The 24,105-nt window shown below is 42.8% G+C and overlaps 1 protein-coding gene across 1 annotated transcript; it reads left to right on the forward strand.

The window, feature by feature from the left end:
* The first annotated feature begins 10,874 nt into the window (after positions 1–10,874).
* Positions 10,875–11,768, forward strand: LOC119649367. Its single transcript, XM_038051483.1, has 3 exons — positions 10,875–10,996; positions 11,276–11,434; positions 11,506–11,768. The coding sequence occupies exons 1-3, from the start codon at positions 10,966–10,968 to the stop codon at positions 11,661–11,663; spliced, it is 348 nt and encodes a 115-aa protein (XP_037907411.1). The 5' UTR covers positions 10,875–10,965; the 3' UTR covers positions 11,664–11,768.
* Positions 11,769–24,105: the final 12,337 nt, after the last annotated feature.

A 24,105-nucleotide genomic window follows, 5' to 3' on the forward strand; every position in this document is an offset into this window, starting at 1 on the left:
ATACCGATACCTATTCAAATAAAGTTAATAATAGTACATTACTATAATTTTTAGTAATTGACAGGAAAACCCCCCTTAAGTTCACCTTAGAATGACAAAATTTTGCAGCAATGTAGTTTACAGTATATATATTATATATATATATATATATATATATATTGGTGAAAATCGCACTATTACTAATAAAGTTATACTAGGTCAAACCTGTCGCTCCTCTGCAAATTCAAGACTATGAATGTCAATATCACTTGAAAGTGGGTATTTTCACATAACGTATGCATATTTTACGTGCTACATGCTAATGGGACAAATGCGCACTCAAATCTCTTTATAAAGGAAATACACAAAACCTTTCATACCTGAAGCGTCTAGCTTCCGGTTTCCCGACTTGTTAGCTTTTGTTCATTTTTCGACGAAAAAAATGTTTGTTGTGTAGAACGCCTGACACAGAACTGCTTCTGATATCTGCCCTTTGTTGAAACTTTATTAAAATCGGTTCACTGTTTGTCTTGCGTGTTGGGACTCTTACACTATAAAATATGCCCCTAACTCTTGTCCTCTTCGATAAACCACGATAAATTATTACATCGTGGCGTGGACAGGGCTCTAGCCTGACCCTTCGCTTATCGATTACATTCGCAACCGCGCCTCCTCTGCCACTCTCAACCTATATTGAGTTCACTACACCATGTGGTGAATTGCACCCCACTTCACCTGGCACGCAAACATTTGAGGGATTTCCCGGTGCTACTGTTACTCTTAATGAATTTTCTAGTCTTGACTCTGCGAATCTAGAAGAGTGAAAGAAGACATAACAACTGTTAGAGATTAAAATTTATCTCACCGTGTGTCGTCTATGTCCACGCATTGATACTGCGAAATAATCGGTTTATCGTTCGATCCTTTTCCGCCCATTCTCATTGACCAACTTCGTAATTTAAGGCAGTTTACTACCAATTCCCAGTAGGTATTTATTCTCTATTGGACTGCAGGATTGAGTGATGTGGAACTGAGCCTACTGGTGGCTCTCCAGGAATCAAGCTTCTCGTCTACCAACACTGTAGTTATCGCCACATCCTGTAATATGTTACCCTACTACTAACAAAACGCTACGAATCTAGACCGAGGAGTCGAAAAACACCTCTCTCAATCGATGGTGTTATCTGAACTACGTTTGTTGAATAGTTTCCGGTTAGGGGTATCTGACTGTATTTGAACGGAGTCCCACACCCACACCTACTCCCTTTAGTGAGTAAGCCTGATTTTGGCATGCTACGCAGACTATGGCACGGCGGATCTTCTAACCCACCATGGTCGTGGGATTCGAATGGATATCATCATCATCATCAACGGCGCAAGAACCGGTATCCGATCTAGGCCTGCCTTAATAAGGAACTCCAGACATCCCGGTTTTGCGCCGAGGTCCACCAATTCAATATCCCTAAAAGTTGTCTGGCGTCCTGACCTACGCCATCGCTCCATCTTAGGTAGCGTCTGCCTCGTCTTCTTTTTCTACCATAGATATTGCGCTCATAGACTTTCCGGGCTGGATCATCTTCATCTATACATATTAAGTGACCCGCCCACGGTAACCTTTTGACCCGGATTTTATCCACAACCGGACGGTCATGGTATCGCTCTTAGATTTAGCCGTTATGTAGGCTACGGAATCGTCCATCCTGAAGGAGGGGGCCAAAAAAGCCCAGAGTTCACAATTTTTCTTGCTAAGAACCTAAGCCTCCGAGGAATACATGAGGACTGGCAAGATCATTGTCTTATACAGTAAGAACTTTGACCCTATGGTGAGACGTTTCGAGCGGAACAGTTTTTGTAATCTGAAATAGGCCCTGTTGGCTGCCAACAACTGTGCGGGGATTTCATCATTTCACCGTCGTAGCTGTTATCGGTTGTGATTTTCGACCCTAGTATTATCAAAGAAGAAAGAAGATTTCTACCTCCTCAAAAAGAGACAGATGCACGTACATTGAAAGGATTTAAATCTTGGGCAGTGAAAAAGTACTTGTTTTGGGTCTTCATTGCAGTTTGGACAAACGGGGGAGGCATCCAGTTCATACCTGTACAGGTACTGACGATATCGTCCATGGCCCTCGAGAAGCTGGCTACGTTATAATTAATCTCGCCCTACCTTCTCTCCAACGATTTCTTGATTGCAAGGATAAACCTGTGTGTTGACTACCCTTTTCCCGACTATTCCCAACGCTCACACCATCTATTTAGAGATCTCTTCCTTTCGGCGTTCTTCATCGGTCAGAAAGGAGAGATAAAGTTGGCATTGTGTATATTCGTCATCTCATCTGCCGAGATGTCAACGGGCAGCATTACAGAGATGACCGATATTGCAATATCGGAGAGAGACCTGAAAGCAAAGCAGCACACCTTTAGGGCTATTCTTCTGTGGACTGCACTCAGCTTGTTAGCATTAAATTTGACCTGCAAAGCCTTTTCTCAAACTGGGGCTACATAGAGTAGCATCGAACTCACTAGGCTAGCTATAAGGAACCTGGAAGCATATCATGCCCCTCCTACATTCGGAATCCTCTTTGCCGGGGCCGCAGTTGCAGTGGATGCTTGTCGTAAGCATACTGTACGTGTTACTTATAACTGGGCTTTGCGTCCATCATCACTCGCAAGTATTTGATGGTCGACTTGGAAATGACGATATAAGTCCCAATTCTAATACAGGCGTAATTTATTTTTCGGCGCTTGGTGATGACGACCGCTCCAGTCTTTCCTTCCGCAAGTGATAAAACAGAGCTCTGTAAGTGCTTGAATATAACTCAGTGTCTTCGAGATGTTTTGTCACCACAACCAGTGTTATGTAGTCGGTGTAATGCAGTAGTGTGGCTAAGTACATCGTTGTACATGATGTTCCCAAAGCGGAACCCTGCGGGACATCGGCAGAAATAAACTAGTCGTCCGGTCCGTCGTCGTTTTCATGCCAGAGCCTCTTTTCAGCAGCGCGATAGATGGGCATACCAATCTTCCCCGGGGATTTCCGTGTTATTACATTATTATTACGCAATATCTGTTGCCTTTTCTGTGAATTGCATCTTCGACCAAAGCAGTAACCAATTTGATGGCATCCCTGGTTCATCAGGCTTTACGAATCCCATACTGCAGGTCCAGAAGACATATGAGTGTGTATGAGGAGCTTTACCTGGAGGTTTGCCAGATTTCGACAGCAGTAGCATCTTCTGCCGCTTTCAAATCGCAGGAAATATCCCCTCGGACAAGCACGCTTCTAACAACGGCAAGCTTAAGGGCGCCATACGGTACTCCGCTCAGGCCCGGGGCTTTACTGTTGCCTATTTCGCCGCAGCAGCTCGTCTCGCGTGACTGGTGGAATTGCTGCCACATTCAGAGGTTGACGAAACTTGTCTGTATCCCTCTATTGCCGGTGAAATAACCTCTGGATAATTTTGAGCAAGAGGTTAGGGCAAGCGATCTGTTAAGCTGCATGGCCTCTAAATCGTCCCATCATGACTTTATAGGTACTCCCGCACAGTTTATGTCCGCTACTGAGCATAGCGTCTTAAAACATTTCCTCTTGCATCGCTGAATGGTGAGGTTGAGAGTTTTGCGGGCTTCTTTATAGGCGCACTCTTTTTGCCCTTGATCGATTTCACTTACTGATCTCTGAGCCGCTCTTCTAATTGGGTGGCAGGCTGATTGAAGTCTGTTCAACATTCCACCAATTGTTTAATTTTTTACTAAGGGATGAACACCTCCTAGGCACGGGACGCGTCACATGTTTTGGCGATGCGTGGTGCTCTTTCGGTAGAGGCACCTGCTTCATCAAGTTGGTCTAACCACACCTCAATAAGAGTCTGCTCATCCAGAGCTTTTGCTGCCGAGCCTAGACGTAGCGAAATGCCTTTTTAACGGTAGAAAATCTGGTAAGGGCACGGCCACAAGAAGCAGAAGCACAGCGTGGGAATAGATACAATTGATACCACGCAAAGCAGTAGCGGCTTTTATAGTGAACAGTTAAGAACTAAACAGCTCGAGAAGCAATACCAGAACGGTGGCCCCGCGGAGAGAGTTGGAGAATATGGCAGGTTTCAGTCGATTCCAGATTACCCATTATGGATTTTCCCTAGCCAAAACCAAACCTGAAAAAGACACCACCACCACCGCTCCTTGCGCATTACAAGCTCGGTGTACATTTGACCGCTTGTTGCGATGCATCTGACTTCGCGATTGGAGCCATTCTCCAAAAGTGGATTGACTGTGACTGGGAGGCATTGGGATTCCTCTCAAGGAAGTTCAATCGTCGTCGTTTTTCATTAAGAACACATTTTCAACACCACAAGGACGTTGGGACACTATTTGGAGGTTGAGTTGTTGGTGTAGATTCAGCTGGCGTTTTCTAGGATTTATTCTTCACCATGGGTACCAATTCGCTCTTTCGCTCTGAGGCCTATACAGCTCATTGGCCACTAAAAACCAATAGTTTTTGATCAGCCGTTCTAATAAAAACCAACGGTTGTAATAATGCAACTCTCATTAATTAATTCGAAGTGCTATACTCGGAAAACGAAGTTGATTTTCGTTTTGTAATTCTATCGCAACGTCAATTATGCTTCAGGTCCTTAGTTATTAGGTCATAGAATACCACTGCTATTAGTTCCGTGCTGAAAGATTTATGGTGATATTATTCCAGCGTTGGGGGTTTATTCTAAATCATTCAATTGGGAATAATTTTCAAGGTTCCAAGTGCAACACTTACCTCAATATAAGATGCATTTCGAGGTCACGGCTTTGATTTGTAGGACTGTAAAGACGTCTACATTTTATCACTATTAAAAAAAATGGATATAGTGGGTCTCTCCAGGTCAACTGTTTCGAGAGCTTACCGTTTTGTTCTTTGTTCCAAAAAGTTGTTAATAATGTCATAGACCATTTGAGCAAATATCTTGAATAGCATTTATTTAACTTCCAACAATTTCATTTAAGAAAATATTTGATCAAGTTCGTTAACACTTTTTTGTACTTTTATACTCATGATGAAAGCCAACTAATGATGTATGAAAAATTATTATAGATAGCATTTATCAATTCTGAATGAAATATTTTCAATGCTGACGATGGTCGTCCAGCCGTGCCTTCAAAAGATATAATTTTCCTTCGTCATCCCAAAATCAGTGACATGTCTTGCACTCATGTTATCCAAGATTTGAAGAATTAGGGACAGAATTACTCTAGTAAACAATGAGAACGCCCCATGAGAAAAAAGAATGACAATTTCCCCAGCGGGAGAAGAGTGGTAAACCTGGTACAATATATAGGAACAGAACAAATGAGCCACGGATAACAATGGTAATAAACTCAATACAATAAGTGATAACCCAGAAACGAAGCGCTTCAGATATGAAAATCTTTGCGTATTCGTTACGTAGAAATACTTCAGTTCACATACAGCTTAAATGCTTGTATTTTTACGTCCTTAGTGTATTTCTACTTAGCATTTTAGACTCTTGCCTCTGACTGACTGATATTACCCAAAGGGAACAATTTTGAACCAAGTGAATCCTCGTTAGTGGGAATTACGTGACCATACAATCGAAGACGCTTCCACGCTTTTCCACGATCGGTGCAACCCCACATCGATCGCCGATATCTTCATTTTGGATGTGATCAAGGCGTGTTACACCATTAGTCCAATGGAACATCTTTGTCTCCATTACCGCGGGACGCCGTTCATTGCCTTTGATATTCGGCAAGCACTCATAACCAGATAGTGCGGCAGGACGCGTGACGCAGCGGTAAATTTTAGATTGGGGACGTCCGTTGATACGTCGATCATAAAGAACGCCAGTTGTGGACCGGCACTTCATCCCGGTTGAGAAAAATCCCAGAAGCTCCACCTAAGCGCTCCTCAGCACTTCCCCGACAATGTTGTCTGGAGAGGGATCCCTGTGTTTAAATAGAGCTGATGGCCAATCTTATCCTATCTTCCTCCAGAAAAGAAGAAGAAGCGCGTTATCCACAACTCAGGTCAGGGCTCAGGAGATTGTGCCTTTCCAATCTTGTGCAGGTAAGACTAAAAACCTCCATGCCCACATAGGAGCTGAGTGAGGAAATGTCAGCCTCACCATGCTTCCGATGCCACCACGCACATAAATTGCCAATGAGCCGCGCAGTCTGTCTGCCTCTATTCTCATTTTGCCAAGAGAGTTCCCACTCATATAGTGTACGTTGTTGTTCTTCACGAGCACCAACCTCCCTTGGCTCTTCTTGCGCTTGTGTATGGCATTATACTCCTTAGTAAGAAGAGCAACAGGGATCACTTCACGATCACCATCACGGCCGATTCAGCGACAGTGCACCGTTTCTGTATTTAAGAGATACTTATGATATACCTCCTTGCAAAAGTGTCCGCTCATATCTCTGCACCGTACGTTGAACTCAGTAGGAGGCGTCTCTTATTAGAAATAAAGCATGCGCCATTAACCTATTTAATACTAAAACTCCAGCTGCAGCTCTGTCTGCTGCTTTGATTTGCTCGAAAAAACTCGTCTTTGAATCAAGGGTTAGTCTAAGGTACTTTACTATTAGCCGATCGATATAGTACTCAGAGTCGTAATCCTCTTTTTAGTCCGTAAGACTACTGTGGTTTTCTCCAGTGCAAGGTTGAAACCATGAGGATTCATCTGTCGGCTTACCCGTTGTATCAACCAACATGCTAAGTCTGCTGTACGCCTGTTCGACAGTCCGTCCAGCAACAAGTGTTCCAACAACAACTGCATAACCGACCAGGGGCGACTCTTCTGGCAGTCGACTCAGCTGTGAATGAATACTTGAGTCAAATTAGGGTAATAATCTCGGGCGAGCGCAATGCTGACCGAATTGCCGTGCTCCGGCAGCACGTATTGCTTCAGCGAGTCCACTTCTGATGAGCTTTTTGAGCACTATGCCGGTAGTGTCAAGCGTACACATTGGGCGGTATGAAGACGGCAACTCAGGTCGTCTTTCTCTTTGCTGATTAGCACAAGACTCGCCACTTTTCAAGGAAAAGTGAATACGCTCCCTTCAAGATAAGCGTTGAATGCGCCGACCTGAAGTTTTGGCCCATATTGGAGCACCATTTTTTAATACCTCTGCTGCGATACCACCAGGTATTGGTGTCCTCTTGTTTTTCATAGGAAGGACTCCTTCCTCCAACTGTTATATTGAGCAAAGCGGGCTTTCCGTGCCGCCGTGCAATGCGACCTTAAGTAAACAAAGTTTCCGCAGGGCCCCGATTTATTGGGTTGCCAGTTTGTAACCTGGTACCCACGGGTCCCCATTCATATCGTCGACCAGGTCCTACCAGCGGCGAGCTTTGATTCTATTTATTGCGCTGCGGATTGGATGATCCACTCTCCGTCATTACAGTACATACCCCCTCTCCGTCGTTTTGACATTGTGTTCAGCGACGGAGTTTGTAGAACTCCTTCCGGAGCTCTGAAATTTGCCACTTCTCGATGCCCCCTCGTGCATGGAAGCTTCACACGTACACACAGTCGCCGCCATATCGAGAATTCGTTTCCTTCTTTAGTCTGGGTGAGGCACGCCCCACTCAACTGACCAAGTAAGATAGCGGCCTCCTGGGCGTCATGCCTTCGTCGTAGGTCCGGCGTCGTTTCATTCGGTGTTAGATAGATATTGAAAAACGTTACCTCTAAACACCGAAACCAGATAAAGCTGCCCCTCGGCCTTGGGCAAGAACCGTAAGGCAGAGGTATCTGATATATAGGAGTGCCATGAAGCTAGGTCCTTGTTTCGGTATTGTTCACTGATGAGCACTAGAGCGGATTTGGTATCTGTAGTATATCATGTTGACTGCGTCCTAGATAGAACGCATCTCTCCTTTTCGTAGCAGGTATTCGCCTGATTGACCGCATCTGCGGTATGTTGCAGACGTGTGCTCAGAATCCAGATATCTGTAACATTTGGTTGGGCGGTGTGGATTCCTATCCTACATTTTACCCAGCCAATTCTGACGACAGTCAGAATAAGCTCGTCAATCCTAAAATCTCATCCAATGCAAAAGATAGCAAAAGGTAAATCTCACGAAAGTTCAATAAATTCTATAGGTGATGGAGTTTGTGAATGGAGTATTTCGGCCAGCTGACCTGAAGAAAGTACTTTTCATGCAATCTAGAGCAAAAATAGTTAACCAAAGATAGGTACAATATGCACTAAGCCGTAACATAGGGACCATTGGATCCTTTACTGCTGCCTCTATCCCAATAATAATCTTGGCGGGGTTGCAAGTGCTTTCATATTCGTAACACCATTACATTGGCAATACAAGCTCAGTTAAGGCGAAATTGATCATTTCTTTCACGGATCCATTCTCAGAAACTAGCCAACCGAAAAATTTGAAAAATCAGGAGGTTGCCATTGTATGCCTAGGCTTCGAAATACCCTAAACTTCCCTAAGTTCATCCCAGACACATGAGATTTTGCAGGAATATAGGCTATAATATAGAGCCACTCAGGATGTTTAGAATGCTTGAACATCGCCAACACCCTTATTGTCATTACAAATTATTTTATTTCTTCTTACCGGACGAAAGTGGGGGTTCCCCGTGCGTGTCGCAATCATAGGATCGCCTGAAGTGGTGAAACTGAATAGCTTCTTTTTTCGTGGATTGCATTTGCTACTACTCCTGTAAATGTGTTGAGCGTTCGCATCACAATGCTTTAGAGGTCAAGACCGTTTGATTGGGCCTCAATAAGTTCCCTAAGTTCTGGTGTCAGAGGATAACCCAAAGAGCTATAGTATAAAATTACAGAGGCAACTATCGGGTTTCTTTTCTTATCATTGACTGGTTATGGTACAATTACCACATCCAGGTCCTGGGTACATAAATTGCTTCACCGTGATTGTTTTTAATCATTTTATAATTAGGACTCCGAAGTCAATACTATGGATTCTGTCTCTTGTACCACCAAGAAATAGTCCTGCAGTTTTGTCATCATCGCTGCAAGTATGCTTTTCGACATAAATGTAGTCGTTTATCTTGTGGAAACCAAAAGTGTTCTCTCTTCCGTCAAAAACTCAGTTTTTAAGATTAATTTATTTGAGAATTTAGAGGTGCAGCAGTGTTGATGTCTGGTTCTAGGTCATCGCAGATTTGATTCTACAAGCTGGTATCGAGCTAGTTCCGTTCACAGATAGTAGTTCCACCACCAGTCCAAGCCAGTTATAGGTGTTTTGTCAATGTATGCTCTGTTTTCCGTTCGTATTGAAATACACTACAATTTCCAATATTTTGTTGGAGTCACTCTTTCACTCCCTCTCTCTCCAAATAAAATGTTAGTTTTCAAATAAAATTGGTGAATTTCAATTTATCTATGAAAAGTAAAGCGACTGTCGTTGAATCTTCAGACTCTTATAATAATAATAATCTTTGGCGCAACAATCTATATTGGATTATGGCCTTGAAGTGTGTTAGAGGTCAGCATTGTTCTCGCCCGAGATTGTTGCCCTGATTTGACTCAGGTACTCATTCACAGCTCAGTCTATTGGTACCCGGCATTGAATCACGATAGCAAATCCCTCTGCCACCAGTAAGATTGGATCCGGTAAGATAGCCCGGCGCTCTAACCACTCGAGCCATCCGGATACAAGACTCCTTTAGCCCAGTCTAAACACTAAACTGAAGTTTTCTCAACTGTTGATCCACCCCAATCGGTTCTCATGATCCTTGTTGTCTAAGGTCTGAGATCAATGATCCAATTGTGCTCTTCTGACATTCTTCTTTCGAGGGTCGGGTATCCAGCATTCAATGTGGTATCCTGGTCAGCTTGGTCTTCACGATATTGAACTTAAAGGGGTCGATTTTATTTTTTTGGCATCAGTTGCATCTAGATATAGTGCAGAATAAATGCGCAAAATGATTTTTTGATGTTCGGGGTTGTTTAAAAATTACAGTGTTAAACAGGTAAAAATGTCACATGCTGGATTTATATCGATCGCCGTAATAAAGCGTGTATTTATAGGTCCGAATCAAGATTGAATGAGTTCGCTAAAATCATAAGAATTGAAACCAAGGCTTTACATGTGTTTCTTCAAGAAACCTAAGGTTTATGGACTCGGTATAGCAGATTAATGGTTAGTTAAGATTTTATGGTTAAAAATCACATTCTACTTTTTAAATGCGTTTTTCTCGAAATTGCATTTTGAAAATCGGCTGCCGCCATAGCCCAAAATCTATACAACGAAATTCTTTGAAATTTTCACGACTTATTCAGAACATATTTCGACGGTCCGCAAACTAGGATAATTGCGATTCAGTCGGTAGTTTCTTTTTTGTATTCATTACTGAAGCCTTGAAAAAACACCAAAATTTACAAAAAAGTTTAACAAGACCCCAAAAGTTTAGCTTTCACTATTTTGGACTATGCTATCGAGCTGAGAAAATTACTGTACATATTCAATATATTAATAAATATATGGTAAAAAATTCGTATTTGTATCTTTATCCAGTTCTTCACAAAAAAAATCTAAAAAATGCGAAAGAAACGGCCTTCACACGGGATGACCTCCTTAAAGCGACCACCAGAACTAATAGTTACGGTTGGCATTGGCAGGGTTGGTTCCGCTTTTGCTGTTTTGTCATAAATTTGGAAATTCCGATATTTTAACACCAAAATACTTGGTAAAGGCGGAGAGGAGTTTAATATCTATCCTATATTCCTTTCAAGAAATAATTAAAGTAACCTTCTCTCTCGTCGTATACCCAAATGTATGACCCAATTATAATATTTGGTACCCAAAGTGATACCATATTAAAAATTAAAGAAAATATTAACAATTTGATTGATCTAGAATATTAATAACAGTGGTAGAATGTGTTATAATGCGTTCCAGTGACAATATAAAAAGATACTTTAAACATAAATTGAAATAGTACATTCTAGTCTGTGAAAGGGAGGGACTACTTCTCCACTATGATATCGAAAATTTTTGTTCTATTGTTCGGTATGTTGTATATTTGCTGTCTGAAGTGCGTTAAGTTTCATGTTGATTCCTTTTCGTTGCTATATAAGTTTATAATCAATCATAATCACAATTTAATTTCAAGTCCTCCAGACACAAGAACAATTTAGTGTACTGTACAGGGTTGAAGATACTCTTTCTTCTAGGCAACGTAGTAGAAGTTTATTTCTTGATATTTGCAATTTAACACACTTCATGCCAGCGGGGGATTATTTGTAAATTTCTTTTCAATAATTTTTAGTGACAAATTTTATGTTCTAGCCATAGTGTTGGCGGTTATTGGTCAAACTACAAAACCCATTTGTAATATTCGATGTGGCACTCAGTATGTGCCAGTTTGTGTGAAACAAGACGACGGAATCGTACGCGAGTTCAATAATGCTTGTCTGCTAGCTTTGTACAACTGTCTGAATCGTCAAAGTGAGTAAAAACAATCTTTAATCTAGTCATGGTCCAGGTTTCTTTGATAATAATGAGCTTCGATTTTGTAGGCCTAAGACCGAATGCAACATGTGTTAAGGATATCGTTCGAGAAGCTGTGCAAGATGCGTTGCGAAAGTCCCAAAGACTTCCATCTGATTCCAGTTTTCAAGGGCGAGCAATTCGAGATTTTGTTGACGCTCTAAGGAGATTAATTAGAAGTTTATGATTCATTAATTGGATCAGTCAAGTAAAATGAATTGATGTAGGCGATAATTATTCGAATTAACAATTAAATAATTCAAGAATTTAAGGCACAATCGTTGCCGGTTCACTGTTTACGTTTCACTTTACACCAGGACTTCCCGAAATTGTGTACTCCATCTCCAGGACGATCCTTACATCGGCCATCCTGGGATAGTAGATTCAACTCTAAGCATGCCCTCCTTTAACGCGTAGCCTATCTACTGCCACTTTCGCCCTTTGATCAATAGGTTCACGCATACTGAAGAGTATTTGGAAATTTTAAATAAGAATAGAATGCAACAGAGGTGAACTTAGTGCCGTTAACATGCCGCGTGACATCGAATTCGGTAGCTAGGTAAGTATAAGCGGTTGCAGTGAGGAACCCGATTAGCGCTTTGGTGCGCCGCTTTGATGCTGCACACACCGGAGAGCGTGATTGATGTGGGAACAAAAAGAGAAACAGAACTTAGTCGGTTCAGATATTCATAGCCAACCCGGGGTGTTTTACTTTTTAGGTCCCCAGATAATTGTTTACCTAGTATCTGTGGCCCGGCTGCTAAAGGAGGTACATGAGGGTCTTCCTTTCCCCTCGACAACTTCGACAATTCGAATTGTAGGATACGCCGAGTCTAGTAGCATGGTCTCGTATTGGTCAGTGCCGCGTGCAAATCGCATTAATATTGTACGTAATGAGGCCCGAAAGGATCCGTAGTCAATTTCGTTGTAGAAGGCCAGATCTTCCTTATCTTAGCGCAGATTATGAATCTTCGCCATCTAGATTCAGTGTCTGATAAGTATGGTGTGTAGGTTTTATCCGTCACAATCGCCAGTTGAACATAGAGAGTGCCCACCGTTGGTTGACCGTTGGTGTCTCAACTTCGTTGTCCAGGATTCCGATTCCGGTTGGTCATGGATGTTTATACCTATCCTCCTGCAATAAGCGTATCACTTGCGCTATATTGAGTGCGATGATAAATAAACTAAAACGTTTAGTTGAAAATGGAATGCAAAAAAGCTGTGTGGATGCTCCCTACTCCATAAGGGAGCGACTAGAAGGTCTATACATATATTTATTGTTCGCTAATATTCCAATAACATGGCGGGGTATGAAGGTAATCTCTATTTCAAAACTTGGCAAACCCATTTCAATTTCTTTTCTCTTCAAAGAATTTGGCCAACCGACTATTTCACTGTATGCAACAAGCCTGTATGGTGGGGGAGAAGCTATAGCCTCTGAGCACTTAGACAGTGATGACCCATTGTACTCGACTCCACCGTCTAATGGAATATCCCAGATTCCCATCCCAGGATTTCCATTAGTGGATGGGATGCTACCTGTTTCAACTGGAAAACATCGGCATTCACATTGAAAATGCCCCGTGTATTCCGCTTATTCGTTACAGGAGGGACATGTATCATCTTGAATAATTCCTTTTCTTTTCTTTCCTGCTGGTGAATTATGGCCTATTAGAATGCCTTCAATACTATTGTAAGTCGTCCTGCTTTTCGACAGGATAAACTTTGGATGATTTTGGTGGTGACTGCAGCCTGGTTATCACTGCATTTTGAGATGCGCCTGCCCTTCAACCGCTCGTCAATCACCTAGTTTGTCGCCCTTAGGATCGCATATACTTCAGCTGGAAAAACCGTTCCATATTATCAGCAAGGAAAATCCCATTTCTCGTTCTTTTTTCAGAGGTAAACACCCGCTCCAGAACCCTGTTCTGTTTTTGAACCATCGGTATAGAATACGTCACGCATTCCACTAGGACTTTCCAGTTCTCTCAACATTCCAGGGTAACTTCATATCTTCTCCCAAACAGACAGATGGGGACACGAGGGTCAGAAGGCATTGTAAGAACTGAATTCAGTTCTGCCAGTAACTCTTACAATGCTCTGTGCCCCCCACGCACATTGGCTCCCCGGAGATCTAATCGAATTAGTCTATGATCATTTCTCATTGCAATGCTTTGAATAAATATATCCAGGGGCTGTAAATTGAATAATGCATTTAGAGCTGCGTTGGATGTCGTGCTTATAGCACCGATAATTCCCAGACACACAGTTCTCTGCAGTGCGGCTGGTTTGCGGTGAGAATTTTTTGTTTTGCCTTAATCCAGGAGTTTAGTAGTAGCGATCAACACCCACTTCAGAACAAAGCAGTTTCTGCATTAGCAGAGAGTGCAACTACGGGCCTATGCTGACGATATCGACATCATGGGAAGAACCACCCGAGACGTACAAACTGCCTTCATCCAGATCGATCATGCGGCGCGAGATCTTGGGCTGCACATCAATGAAGGCAAGACAAAGTATACGTTGGCAACGTCAGCACCGAAAATCAACCAATCAACAACACCAAACCGCACTGGTCAAACGGGAAGAATAAAGATAGGAGAATACAACTTCGAGACCGTTGATAATTTCTCCTATCTAGGGTCGAAAATCACAACTGATAACAGCTACGATGATGAAATCCGCGCACGGTTGTTGTCAGCCAACAGAGCCTATTTCAGCTTACAAAAACTGTTCCGCTCGAAACGTCTCACCATAGGGTCAAAGCTCTTACTGTACAAGACAATGATCTTGCCAGTCCTCATGTAATCCTCGAGCTTGGGTTCTTAGCAAGAAGAATTGCGAACTCTTGGCCGCGTTCGAGAGAAGAATCCTCCAAAGAATTTTTGGCCTCCTACATGAGGATGGACGATTCCGTAGCCTACATAAAGATGAAATCTATGAGCGATACCATGACCGTCAGGTTGTGTATAAAATCTGGCTCAATAGGTTACGGTGGCTGGGTCACCTAATCCGTATGGATGAGGATGATCCAGCCCGGAAAGTCTATAATGGTAGAAAACGAAGACGAGGCAGACCCTGCCTAAGATGGAGCGATGGTGTAGGTCAGGACGCCAGAGAGCTTTTAGGGATATCGAATTGGTGGACCTCGGCGCAAAACCGGGATGTCGTTCCTTATTAAGACAGGCCTAGACCGGATACCGGTTGTTGCGCCGTTGATGATGATGATTTTCCTATGGCTCCGTATTTGTATTATGATCCATTCGCCCGCAATAGTCAGATTGAATTGTAGGGGACGATGATCTGGCGGTGAGACTTCGTCTAGTACCCGCGGGTCTGTCAACTCTATCACCTTTGAAGTATAGACTGTGAGGTCAATTACTTCACTTCTTTCTACCCATTTGCTAGTGTTCCGGCAAATTGGTTGGGTGTTGACAACGGAACCTGTTAAGAGTTCGAGACCAATTGGTTATGCATACGTTACCAGATTTTTTAGCTCCTTCGTCGGCGGAGTGACACAAGGAATCTTAAGGTAAATAAGCGGAGGCAACTATGATGCAGGTTAATTTGACCAATCTTTAAATTTTATAAACTTAGGCTAATGTGTCCGGATAGCTCAGTGGTTAGAGCACTAGGCTGTCATACGGAAGGTCGCGGTTCAAATCTCACTGGTGGCAGTGGAATTTGCATCGTGATTTGACGTCGGATACCAGTCCACTTAGCTGTGAATGAGTACCTGAGTCAAATCAGGGTAATAATCTCGGGCGAGCGCAATGCTGACCACATTGCCTTCTAGTGTCGGTCGGTCGGTCTTGAATGAAGTGCTCTAACACACTTCAAGGCCCTGATCCAATATGGATTGTTGCGCCAACGATTATTATTATTATTATAAACTTAGGCTAATGTGTAATGAAAAACGGTTACAAGTTTTTGCCGCGGTTAGCATGTGACGGGGTTCCCCCACACCGTACCGCCAGAAACCCAATCCCCTCGTGTTTGATTTCTATGCGAGTAGCCGCCTTTGGAAGTACAGCATTGTCATCTCATCACGACGAGCATTTGTCTGTTTCCTACTTAACACCTTCATTACTTTGCGGTTTCGTAGAGGTCTCTATCTTCCCTTTTTTCCACTGTTCTGTAAATGATGTTGGAGGAGTTACTACCAGGTAGAATTCGTTCTGTAGTACCTTCGTTAGTGCGAACTCCCACACCGGGAGTCCCCGCCACTCTATGCACTATCCTCCGAGCGCAGCTCCATTGTGGGAAAGCGCATCGAACATGCTGCAATCTGTTTCATCTTATGTGACCCGAAGACCATCATTGTCCTTCGATTTCAAAATGAAGATGATGCTTTGAATTTTAATCTATCTTGGAAAAAGTGTAGCACTATGTGGTAATTGTTTTTGCGGACCTTCAGACTCTTTTAGTTTGGTTCGAATACCAAGCTTTTTCCCATTGTGCGTTACATCGGCTTGGAGAAGGACCATCCTGTGGTGATCGTTTGATGCATCTATTCGCAAGGAAGTAGAGCGTCGACCTTAAACTTCAAAATATGGCTTTTCCACTACCCATTTGTTACCTAGCACTCGGAAAATTTCTTTCTTGTATAATAACCCGCGCGAGAATATTGATGAGCACCAATGTGCGTCCAATGTGCGAATAAAACTGTCGACTACCTCCCAAACTTAGCTAACAACCGAAACGTGAATCCAAATTCGTGAACATAAATGCCGCCATCCATTTTCAGTTCGGGATGTCAACTATGCCGAAACAGCCGGCAGTGCAAGCGGCCGTCTGTTGAACTGGAAATACCATTCACGTCTCTGCAACCCAACCAACAGTTCAACTCTGGGCGTGGAAAGTCTTCAAACGAAAATTTGAGATGTTTTTGTGTGTGGTCACTTATAAAAAATGTTTACCAGCGATGAAGATCTCTATAAAATTCTCGCTTACAACCTAAACAAACATGTCTGGACGGTTGGCCGAACCATTTTTTATTCGATCACTGTTCGCCTGAACAGTCCCACCTGACAGGCCAGTCGCATTCGATCCACGTTCTGGCCGCCTGTCAACTGCGGACTATTTAGGCGTAACTGATAGACTGAACTGAACGTGGATGACGCCTTTAGGGAACTGAGACCTATATTGATCGCAGCGAATAGTGGCAAGCGCGAATCGGTGAAGCAATGTTACCTTGAACAGTGGTGCACTATAGCGTACGCTGCCCATAATAAAAGGAATCCCATTCCCCATATCCCCCATATCTTCTCCCTATTTTTTTCTTTCGAGGTGCCACCTTCCTCCAGGCTTCAATATCCATTTTGAGAGATCAACTCTCTTTTCCCAAACTCGCCGCTAAGTGAGTTTCGCCAACAACTTCAGTCGACCTCCTCGCGTGCTCTACTTTTTTGGGGATTTAGGCTTTGTTGTAAAACAAAACCTTATTAAAGTCGGTTTACTGTTTATCATTTTTTGGCATCGGAAGGTGGAAAGATTCAAAACCTATCGTTGGTTCTTTGTTTGAGAGCTTTACTCACTAAAACCACCACTTTCTCCTTCGCTTACACCGCGAACTTTCGGTTTTGAGTGGCGGGCAGGATCAGTTACGAACTGTGTGATTTTATTTCAAAAAATGTCTTGTTTGTGAGGTGTGTCTCCTCAATATCTTGTGCTAGGATAGCCACTCCGATGTCGTCTGCGAAGACAATGATTGCTACTCCGAAGGAACGTGCGAACTATAATACAATAGCTTCTCTCGGAGGAATTCTATGCATGTAGATCTTGCCTTTCGGAATCCGATCTGCCAATCAGAGGGCCACCCTCCCTTTCTATGAACGGTACAAGCCTATGAAGATAACCCGTTCGAAGAGTTTGCCAACGCCATTTAATAGGCATATAGGCCTGTAAGACGAAGGATCACTAAAAGGTTTATTTTGTTTCGGGATTGGGACAAGTTTCTATTTTCTCCACTTTTCCGGGAAAGTTACTTCCCCAGCGAACCACCTTAGAACGGTTTTAACAGCGACTGCCAAAGCTTTATTCGGAATGTCATCTAAGCCTGGGGCTTTATTCCTGATAAGTTTTTTCGCGGCTTGCAGGAATACTTCAGTGGTTACCTAGTGCGTTTCATTGGAATCTATCAGTGGGTAGGTTCTATTCATTTGAAACTTGTGGAAAGAGGGTACTAATAATATCCAAGCGTTTACCCTTGATTTATGCTATGACTGCCTTGTATGCACCTTCCCGTGGTTCGGAGTCCGCTCCCTTGCATAACCTCTTGAAGTGTTCAATTTCTTCTAGAGATGGCGGCTTGCAGTTTTTTCCTCGCCTTCTTATATCGGTTGTGCAATTCGTCAGACTCAGGCCAGTTTCTGCTCCGATGACTATGTCTCTTGGCTTAAGGAAAACTTTGTAAAGTTCTTCGATTTTGCATTCGTTTCTTGAATACAAGTGCGACTTGGCATGGAAGTGTTTCATGCTTTTGTGTATCCTTTCAAGAACCTTCGTCACCTTTTCTTCTACGTTTTCCATCGGCATTGCTTCCTGAAGAAGTATTGCCTCGAAAATTTGTTTCTCAAGTTTGTTGGGTGTATAACTTGCTACTGCAGTTTTCTTGATACTTTTCCTTCTATCCTATGCTCCCTCTAGAATCTGATGGTCTGATGGTTGGTGTGCGTATATCCCCCGCTCACCTGCCATTGGAAATGCTTAGATAATGTATCGTTGGTTTATTGGCACTGACGTTTCTTTTAATTATTAAGCCATATAAATCATGATTAATTTACTAAAATCCTAAGTTCCTCCCTCCTGTGAATCCGATGTTTCTCCACTTGGAGGATGGAGTAGCTCACATTTCTCGAAAAATCCTCAACTTCAGTCCCTCTTGCAATCAGAGTAAATCAAAGTTGAAACATTAGATAACAAAGCTCTTCGAAATTTGTCAAGCTGGATCAATATAATTTTGATCCTAATTTGCCGAAACATTATGTTTTAATACCTGTCAGAACAACAACCTCTGGCCTAAAAACTGACACAATGAACACCAACACAGAAGAATTTATGGAACAGAATAAACACGAAGAAAATTACCAAAATTCATTGAATCGAAAAGAATATATTTTTTCGATACGCCTTCGAGAATAGTATGTAAGGATATCGAGCTGGAAAAAAGTAGCTACGCATCAACGACTCCAGCATGCTCATTCAGGGCATAGAGCGCTTTCTTTCCCTGGGAGAAATCATTGACGTATAGGTAAGATATATACACGCTGTGTCAATAGATGAAACGAAAAAGCCGAAGGATGTTAAATCAAGTGAAATTTTTGAATTTTTTGTTCCAACGTTACACTCGGGTGATTTCTTACGTCCTTTTGTCTAAAGAAGCAGCCAGTCAGATATTCCAATTTCTCAAGACGTTGGGGATTATTGCTCCTCAAAATTGCCGGGTCCTGTTGTCGAGACGACTATTTTACCCGAAGAGAATGGAAAGTAATTGCTAAGGAGTGCTTGGGGTGTGATTTATAGAAAGCACTTTTCTGGTTTTTTGTTGAAATGTAAATAATGGAATCAAGTTTTAACAATAAAATAAATCAGAATCTTTAGTGGAAGAGAACTCAATGAAAAGGTCAGATCTCAGATTTAGGTAGAAAACGACTAAACTAAATGCACGAAAACGAACCTATGAACCCTGTTGCGACAGAGAGTTTCTTAGTTTCCATTCGAGTTCGATTCATACAATCCAGCTCGAGTAGCTCCCAATTGAAGGTACACGAAAGCAGTTTACTCCTTTCTGGATCGTTATTAATTAAATTTTATTTTTAATTAAATTAGTCCATCTCTGTTTCTGCAACGTGAGTTTTCCAAAAGTGTTCCTCCATGTCCGCATGTAAATGATTATCATTTTTGTCTAACTTTAACAACTTTTTAACATTTTGTATTAAACAAAACCTCAATATCTTTTCGCCCGTCTGTCTGTCCCTCTTTTTTTAGGATGTTCAGAAGACGCTGGCCTAGACACGCCAGTGTGTGGAATTTTTACCCATTGAAACCTACTTGGAAGGGATGGAGTGATTTCCAATTTGAATATGGACGCAATTTATTTTACGGTGCTTACTTTTTTTCCTCTGCAGGTATCAGGTCACAACTATCTAACAAGGCTTAACGGCACCGATTGCTTCGTATAAGCATAGCTCAGCATCTTTTACACGCTTTGCTACTACAATCAGTGCTACGGCGTTGTTGTAACTGGCGAACATGAATTGTTTTTGGAATCGTTGGTCTAAAGTAGCGCGCCCAGTACGGAGCCCTGCAAGACAACGTACTCCTGCTAACATGTGTCAAGGTCTCTGGGCGTATTGACCTCCGGCTTCGTATGTCGGGAAGATGGAGTCGCATGCAGTTTCGAAATCGCGTCCCCGAGCAGACACAACATGTTGGACTCTTGATGCCATTGTGCGCAAGATAGTGTACAGTGCGGAATACTTTCCTTGCGAAAATCGGTCGAAATAGATAGCCTAGATCCCTTGTCTGAGGTATCACAGAGTAAGTAGGAGTTTGAGACGAAGATAGCAAAGCAAACCCCTTGAACTAGTATTTGGAATTTGTCCTCAGGCTCCGAAGCTCTGTGTCGCTTTTCTGCACCTCGGCGATTGCCATATAATCGGCCTTCGAGATTAGTCAGAAAGCGTCCGCAATGCCTTTGTCTTTTCCAGACACATGTTGAATATCGGAAATAAACTGGCTGATGAGCCTCAAAGGCCGAAGTTGGTGAGGAGACGCTTTGTCGGGCTTTTGTTCAAGCGCGAAAGTAAGGAGCTTGCGGTCCATGAACACAGTGAACGGCCTGACCTCAAGGAAGAAACGTAACTATTTAATGGAGAGGTACCAGACGAGTAACTTACGATCGTATGTTGGTGAAGTGCGAGGCCTATCGCTGTGTCTGAATCATCGACGAATAAGGCTAGGGTGTATCTCGCCGAGAAAAAGCCAGAAATGTAGCAGCAACCAGTTGTTGTTTGACGGTTTCCAAAGTCTGGGTGGCTCAATAGATCACCCAACCTTGCCGGAGTCTTTGTTTTAGGTCTAGACAAGTAGGCGTTGAGAATCGCTTGGTGATGAGCGACCTTGGGCAGGAAACCACGATAGAAGTTTAACATACTCGAGAACCTTCCCAGATGCTTCACCGTGAAAGGTGGAAGTTTTTAATCGCTTCGACCTTGTACAGTCATCGATATGCTTCATTGCTGCATTAATATGCCAAAATCTGCTTTGCGCTTGTTCAATAATAAGTGCGACAGCATCATCTGCAGTGCCGATGAGATGCAGCTCTCCTGGCATGTGGAGTCTGAGTAGACTACAGTAGAAAGCTTACCAGAGGTTTAGCACTAGAATAAATCCCTGCGCTACTCCCAACAGTACCTCAGTCTTCTTCTGGTTCTCCAGTGTCGTGTCTAATAAAGCAGGGAGCCATCTCTCTGATAATTTCTCATTAACCGCATGAAGTAACCAAACCCATAAAATTAATTCTAGGGTTTGTTCCATATTTGCGTATCTTATGAAATTGAAGGCATTTCTAAAATCATGCATTACGAGGAGCGATACTTGTCATATAAGTCCCCGATTCTACTTCTGATCAGGTTTTCGAGTTACCGGCTCTATTAACAATTGAGAATGGTTGGTATGCAGGCGGTTGCTCAGGGTACACTTCTCTACGTGCTCATCGCCATCTTCCAGTGACAAAGAAAAATACCCCATTTTAGGCAAACGTTGAATACTTTCATATATGTGGGCCTCCTTTTAACTGATTTTTACTATGTCTTTCTTGTGCATGTTTCCTCTTGATTACTAAAACGTTATGTCAAATGGCGAGTCAACGATTTCAGCGGTCTACCTATACATACTTGGCTTGTCATGGCACAGGCTGTCTTTGTCGAGGTCATAATAGTATTTACTACCTATAGTTTTGTTCGGTGACAAATTAAGTGGACGAGGCAAAGTTTGCACGGATCCACCGTTGGAAACAAAGCTGTCTGCTATTTCCAGGATTAGTTCTGCAGTATGGATAACGCGTGCTCCATTTATGTGCTCTAGCATTGAAGTCACTCCCAACTAGCATCCGCTCCGATGTGCCTCAGGATGCATCGAAAATCTGATATCGTCATATGCGGTGTTAGATAGACGTGCTAAGACGTTGTCCTCAAAAGTCGAATTCAAACAAAGCCAACCTTTGGCCTTAGATCTGATCCCCAAGTCGGCCGCCGTAGTATTTCATTGTGGCTGCCCTTAGTTGTACCTTACATACTACCTAACAAATTCTGATTTTCCCGTTGCTCAGAAATTTTCCCGCGTAATGCTCGCCAACTTCCGCCACGGCTAGTTTTTGGCCTCGAGAATTCCCAAAGGTAATACCTATCCGGACATTAGTTACCTCTCAATCTCCTATTTCGACTTTTTTGTGAGACAATCAAGATCTTCGATTTCGAGGGGACACAATGGGTTTAGCTAGAAACCAGAACCTTCTTTCTTAGTGGCCCCTTCGCCGCCCTACAGAACGCACCTTGTATGTTCTCTTCAAAGTTAATTTAGGTAAATTCTACTTCTGCCCCACTGACTTCCAGCTTGACACTTTACGGATTTCCGCAAGGCGCGATGTTTCGTTGGTTTAGTGGCCATGTCTTCCGGTCCAGACCTCTTGCATTTCCTCACCTTTTTCTTCCTTTGTCGCCTTCATTTTCTGAGCCTTAGAAATTACCTGAATGAAGTCTCCATCGGATGCATCTCCCTCTTTTTCTTTTTCCCAGTTTGCCCATCTGATTATTGCGGTCCGTTTGGCGTTGCGTATGGTCGCTTTTGTTTTTCGCGGGTCTTCTGTTGGTATACATGACCGCCTACAGAAACAAATGCGATCTAGAAAGAGACAGGCTACAAATGCCTTCATAACTACCGTGCTTTTTATGATCAGCATTTCCTCTTCCGTACCCACATAGCTCAGTGATTAGAGTACTAGGCTGTCTATAGAAGGTCGCGGTTCAAACCCAATTGGGGGGGGGGCGGGTTTCTATTGGGACTTTACGTCGGATAACAGTCGACTCAGCAGTGAATGAGTACTGATTCAGGATAATAATCTCGGGAGAGCGCAATGCTAACACATTGCCTATTACAGGGTACTGTAATCCGGTAGAGTACAGTTACGGTTGTGAATGAGTGCTCTAACACACTTCAAGGCCATAATTCAATTGAATTGTCGCGTGATAGATTATTATTATTTTTTCCTCTTCGGTGAGAGTTCATTTCAAGAAAAGTTGCAGAAGGTAAATTTCTCGTGGAGCCTCAGACTGGATGAATCTTACAACGGCAGACTCGGCAACAAAATTGGACAAACGATTTCCATGGAACGTATAGAAAAAAGCTAGTCGATACCATGTCCCAATATCAGGCTGATGTAACAACGTGACAAGAAATGCGCTGGATAGAAATGGTTTACCTGGAAAAGAGCGACTGCACGAAGATTATATTGGCTATCCAGTAAACCATGTGCTCGGAGGAAGTTTCTTAATCATCCAAAAAGTGAAACCTGCTGTTATCGGTTTTGAAAATATAAGCAAAAGACTGTACACTCTGCGCTTGCCAGGCAAAGTTCGAAATATAAACATCGTTCGCGCCTCTAAGGAGGAGACAGCAAAGTCGGCGAAGGAGACCGTCTACGAGGCAGTAGGAAGAACCCTCGAAGCCTATCCCAGGTATGATTTCAAAACTATACTTGGAGGTTTTAACAAAGAACAGAATGAAGCTATATTCACCTCGATGCTAACCCTGTCGAGACAACGAGAGAAATTTGATTTCCGACCGTATGGGAGCGGGAGTTTGGTTTTTGCAATGAACTGTTCAATAATCAGAATATCACGAATTGATGATCCTGCCAACTGAAGATAACACACAAATGCTTCCACTACCAAGCATGGAAATACAGTCCGTGCAATTCATCGACTTTAAGTTGCCAAGAGCTGAGGGTATTATAGCCAAATTGGTCAAATACGGAGGCGCCCAACTACAACAAGCGATTCATCAACTGATGCCCAGGTATGGAATAGCGAATCAATGCCTGACGATTTTCAACGAGCATTATCTGCCTCGCAAATAAAAGGGGAAATATCACACAGTGTAGTAATTTTAGAGGTGCCGCGTTGTTGAATACCTAAAAGTTATTCTCCGCTATCTTACTGCGGATAGCCCAATACGCCTAGAACTGTATCAGCCCATACCAAAGAGACTTCACTCCAGGCCAATCAGCAACAGATGAAATTTTCCCTTTGCGCAAGTCATGGGAAAACCATTGGAGTATGGGCATCGGTTGCACCATCTTTTCATGGATTTCAAGGCTGCCTATGAAAGCATAGCCAGGATAAAATTGTACGCGACCGTGAGGAACTTCAGTATTCCGACTCAATTGATAAGTATTACTAGGCTGACCATGCTCACTGTGCGAAACCAGATAAAAGCAGCAGAATCACTGTTGTAATCATTCAATGACAACAACGGTCCAAGATAAGGGGGCACCAAAAATGGAAGAAGCAGCCGCGTCGAGTGGCAAGCTTATTTTAGCGAATCGTGTACAACATCTCGTAGGTGTA

Source organism: Hermetia illucens, chromosome 2, assembly GCF_905115235.1.
Source record: "Hermetia illucens chromosome 2, iHerIll2.2.curated.20191125, whole genome shotgun sequence".
Classification (NCBI taxonomy): Eukaryota; Metazoa; Arthropoda; class Insecta; order Diptera; family Stratiomyidae; genus Hermetia; species Hermetia illucens.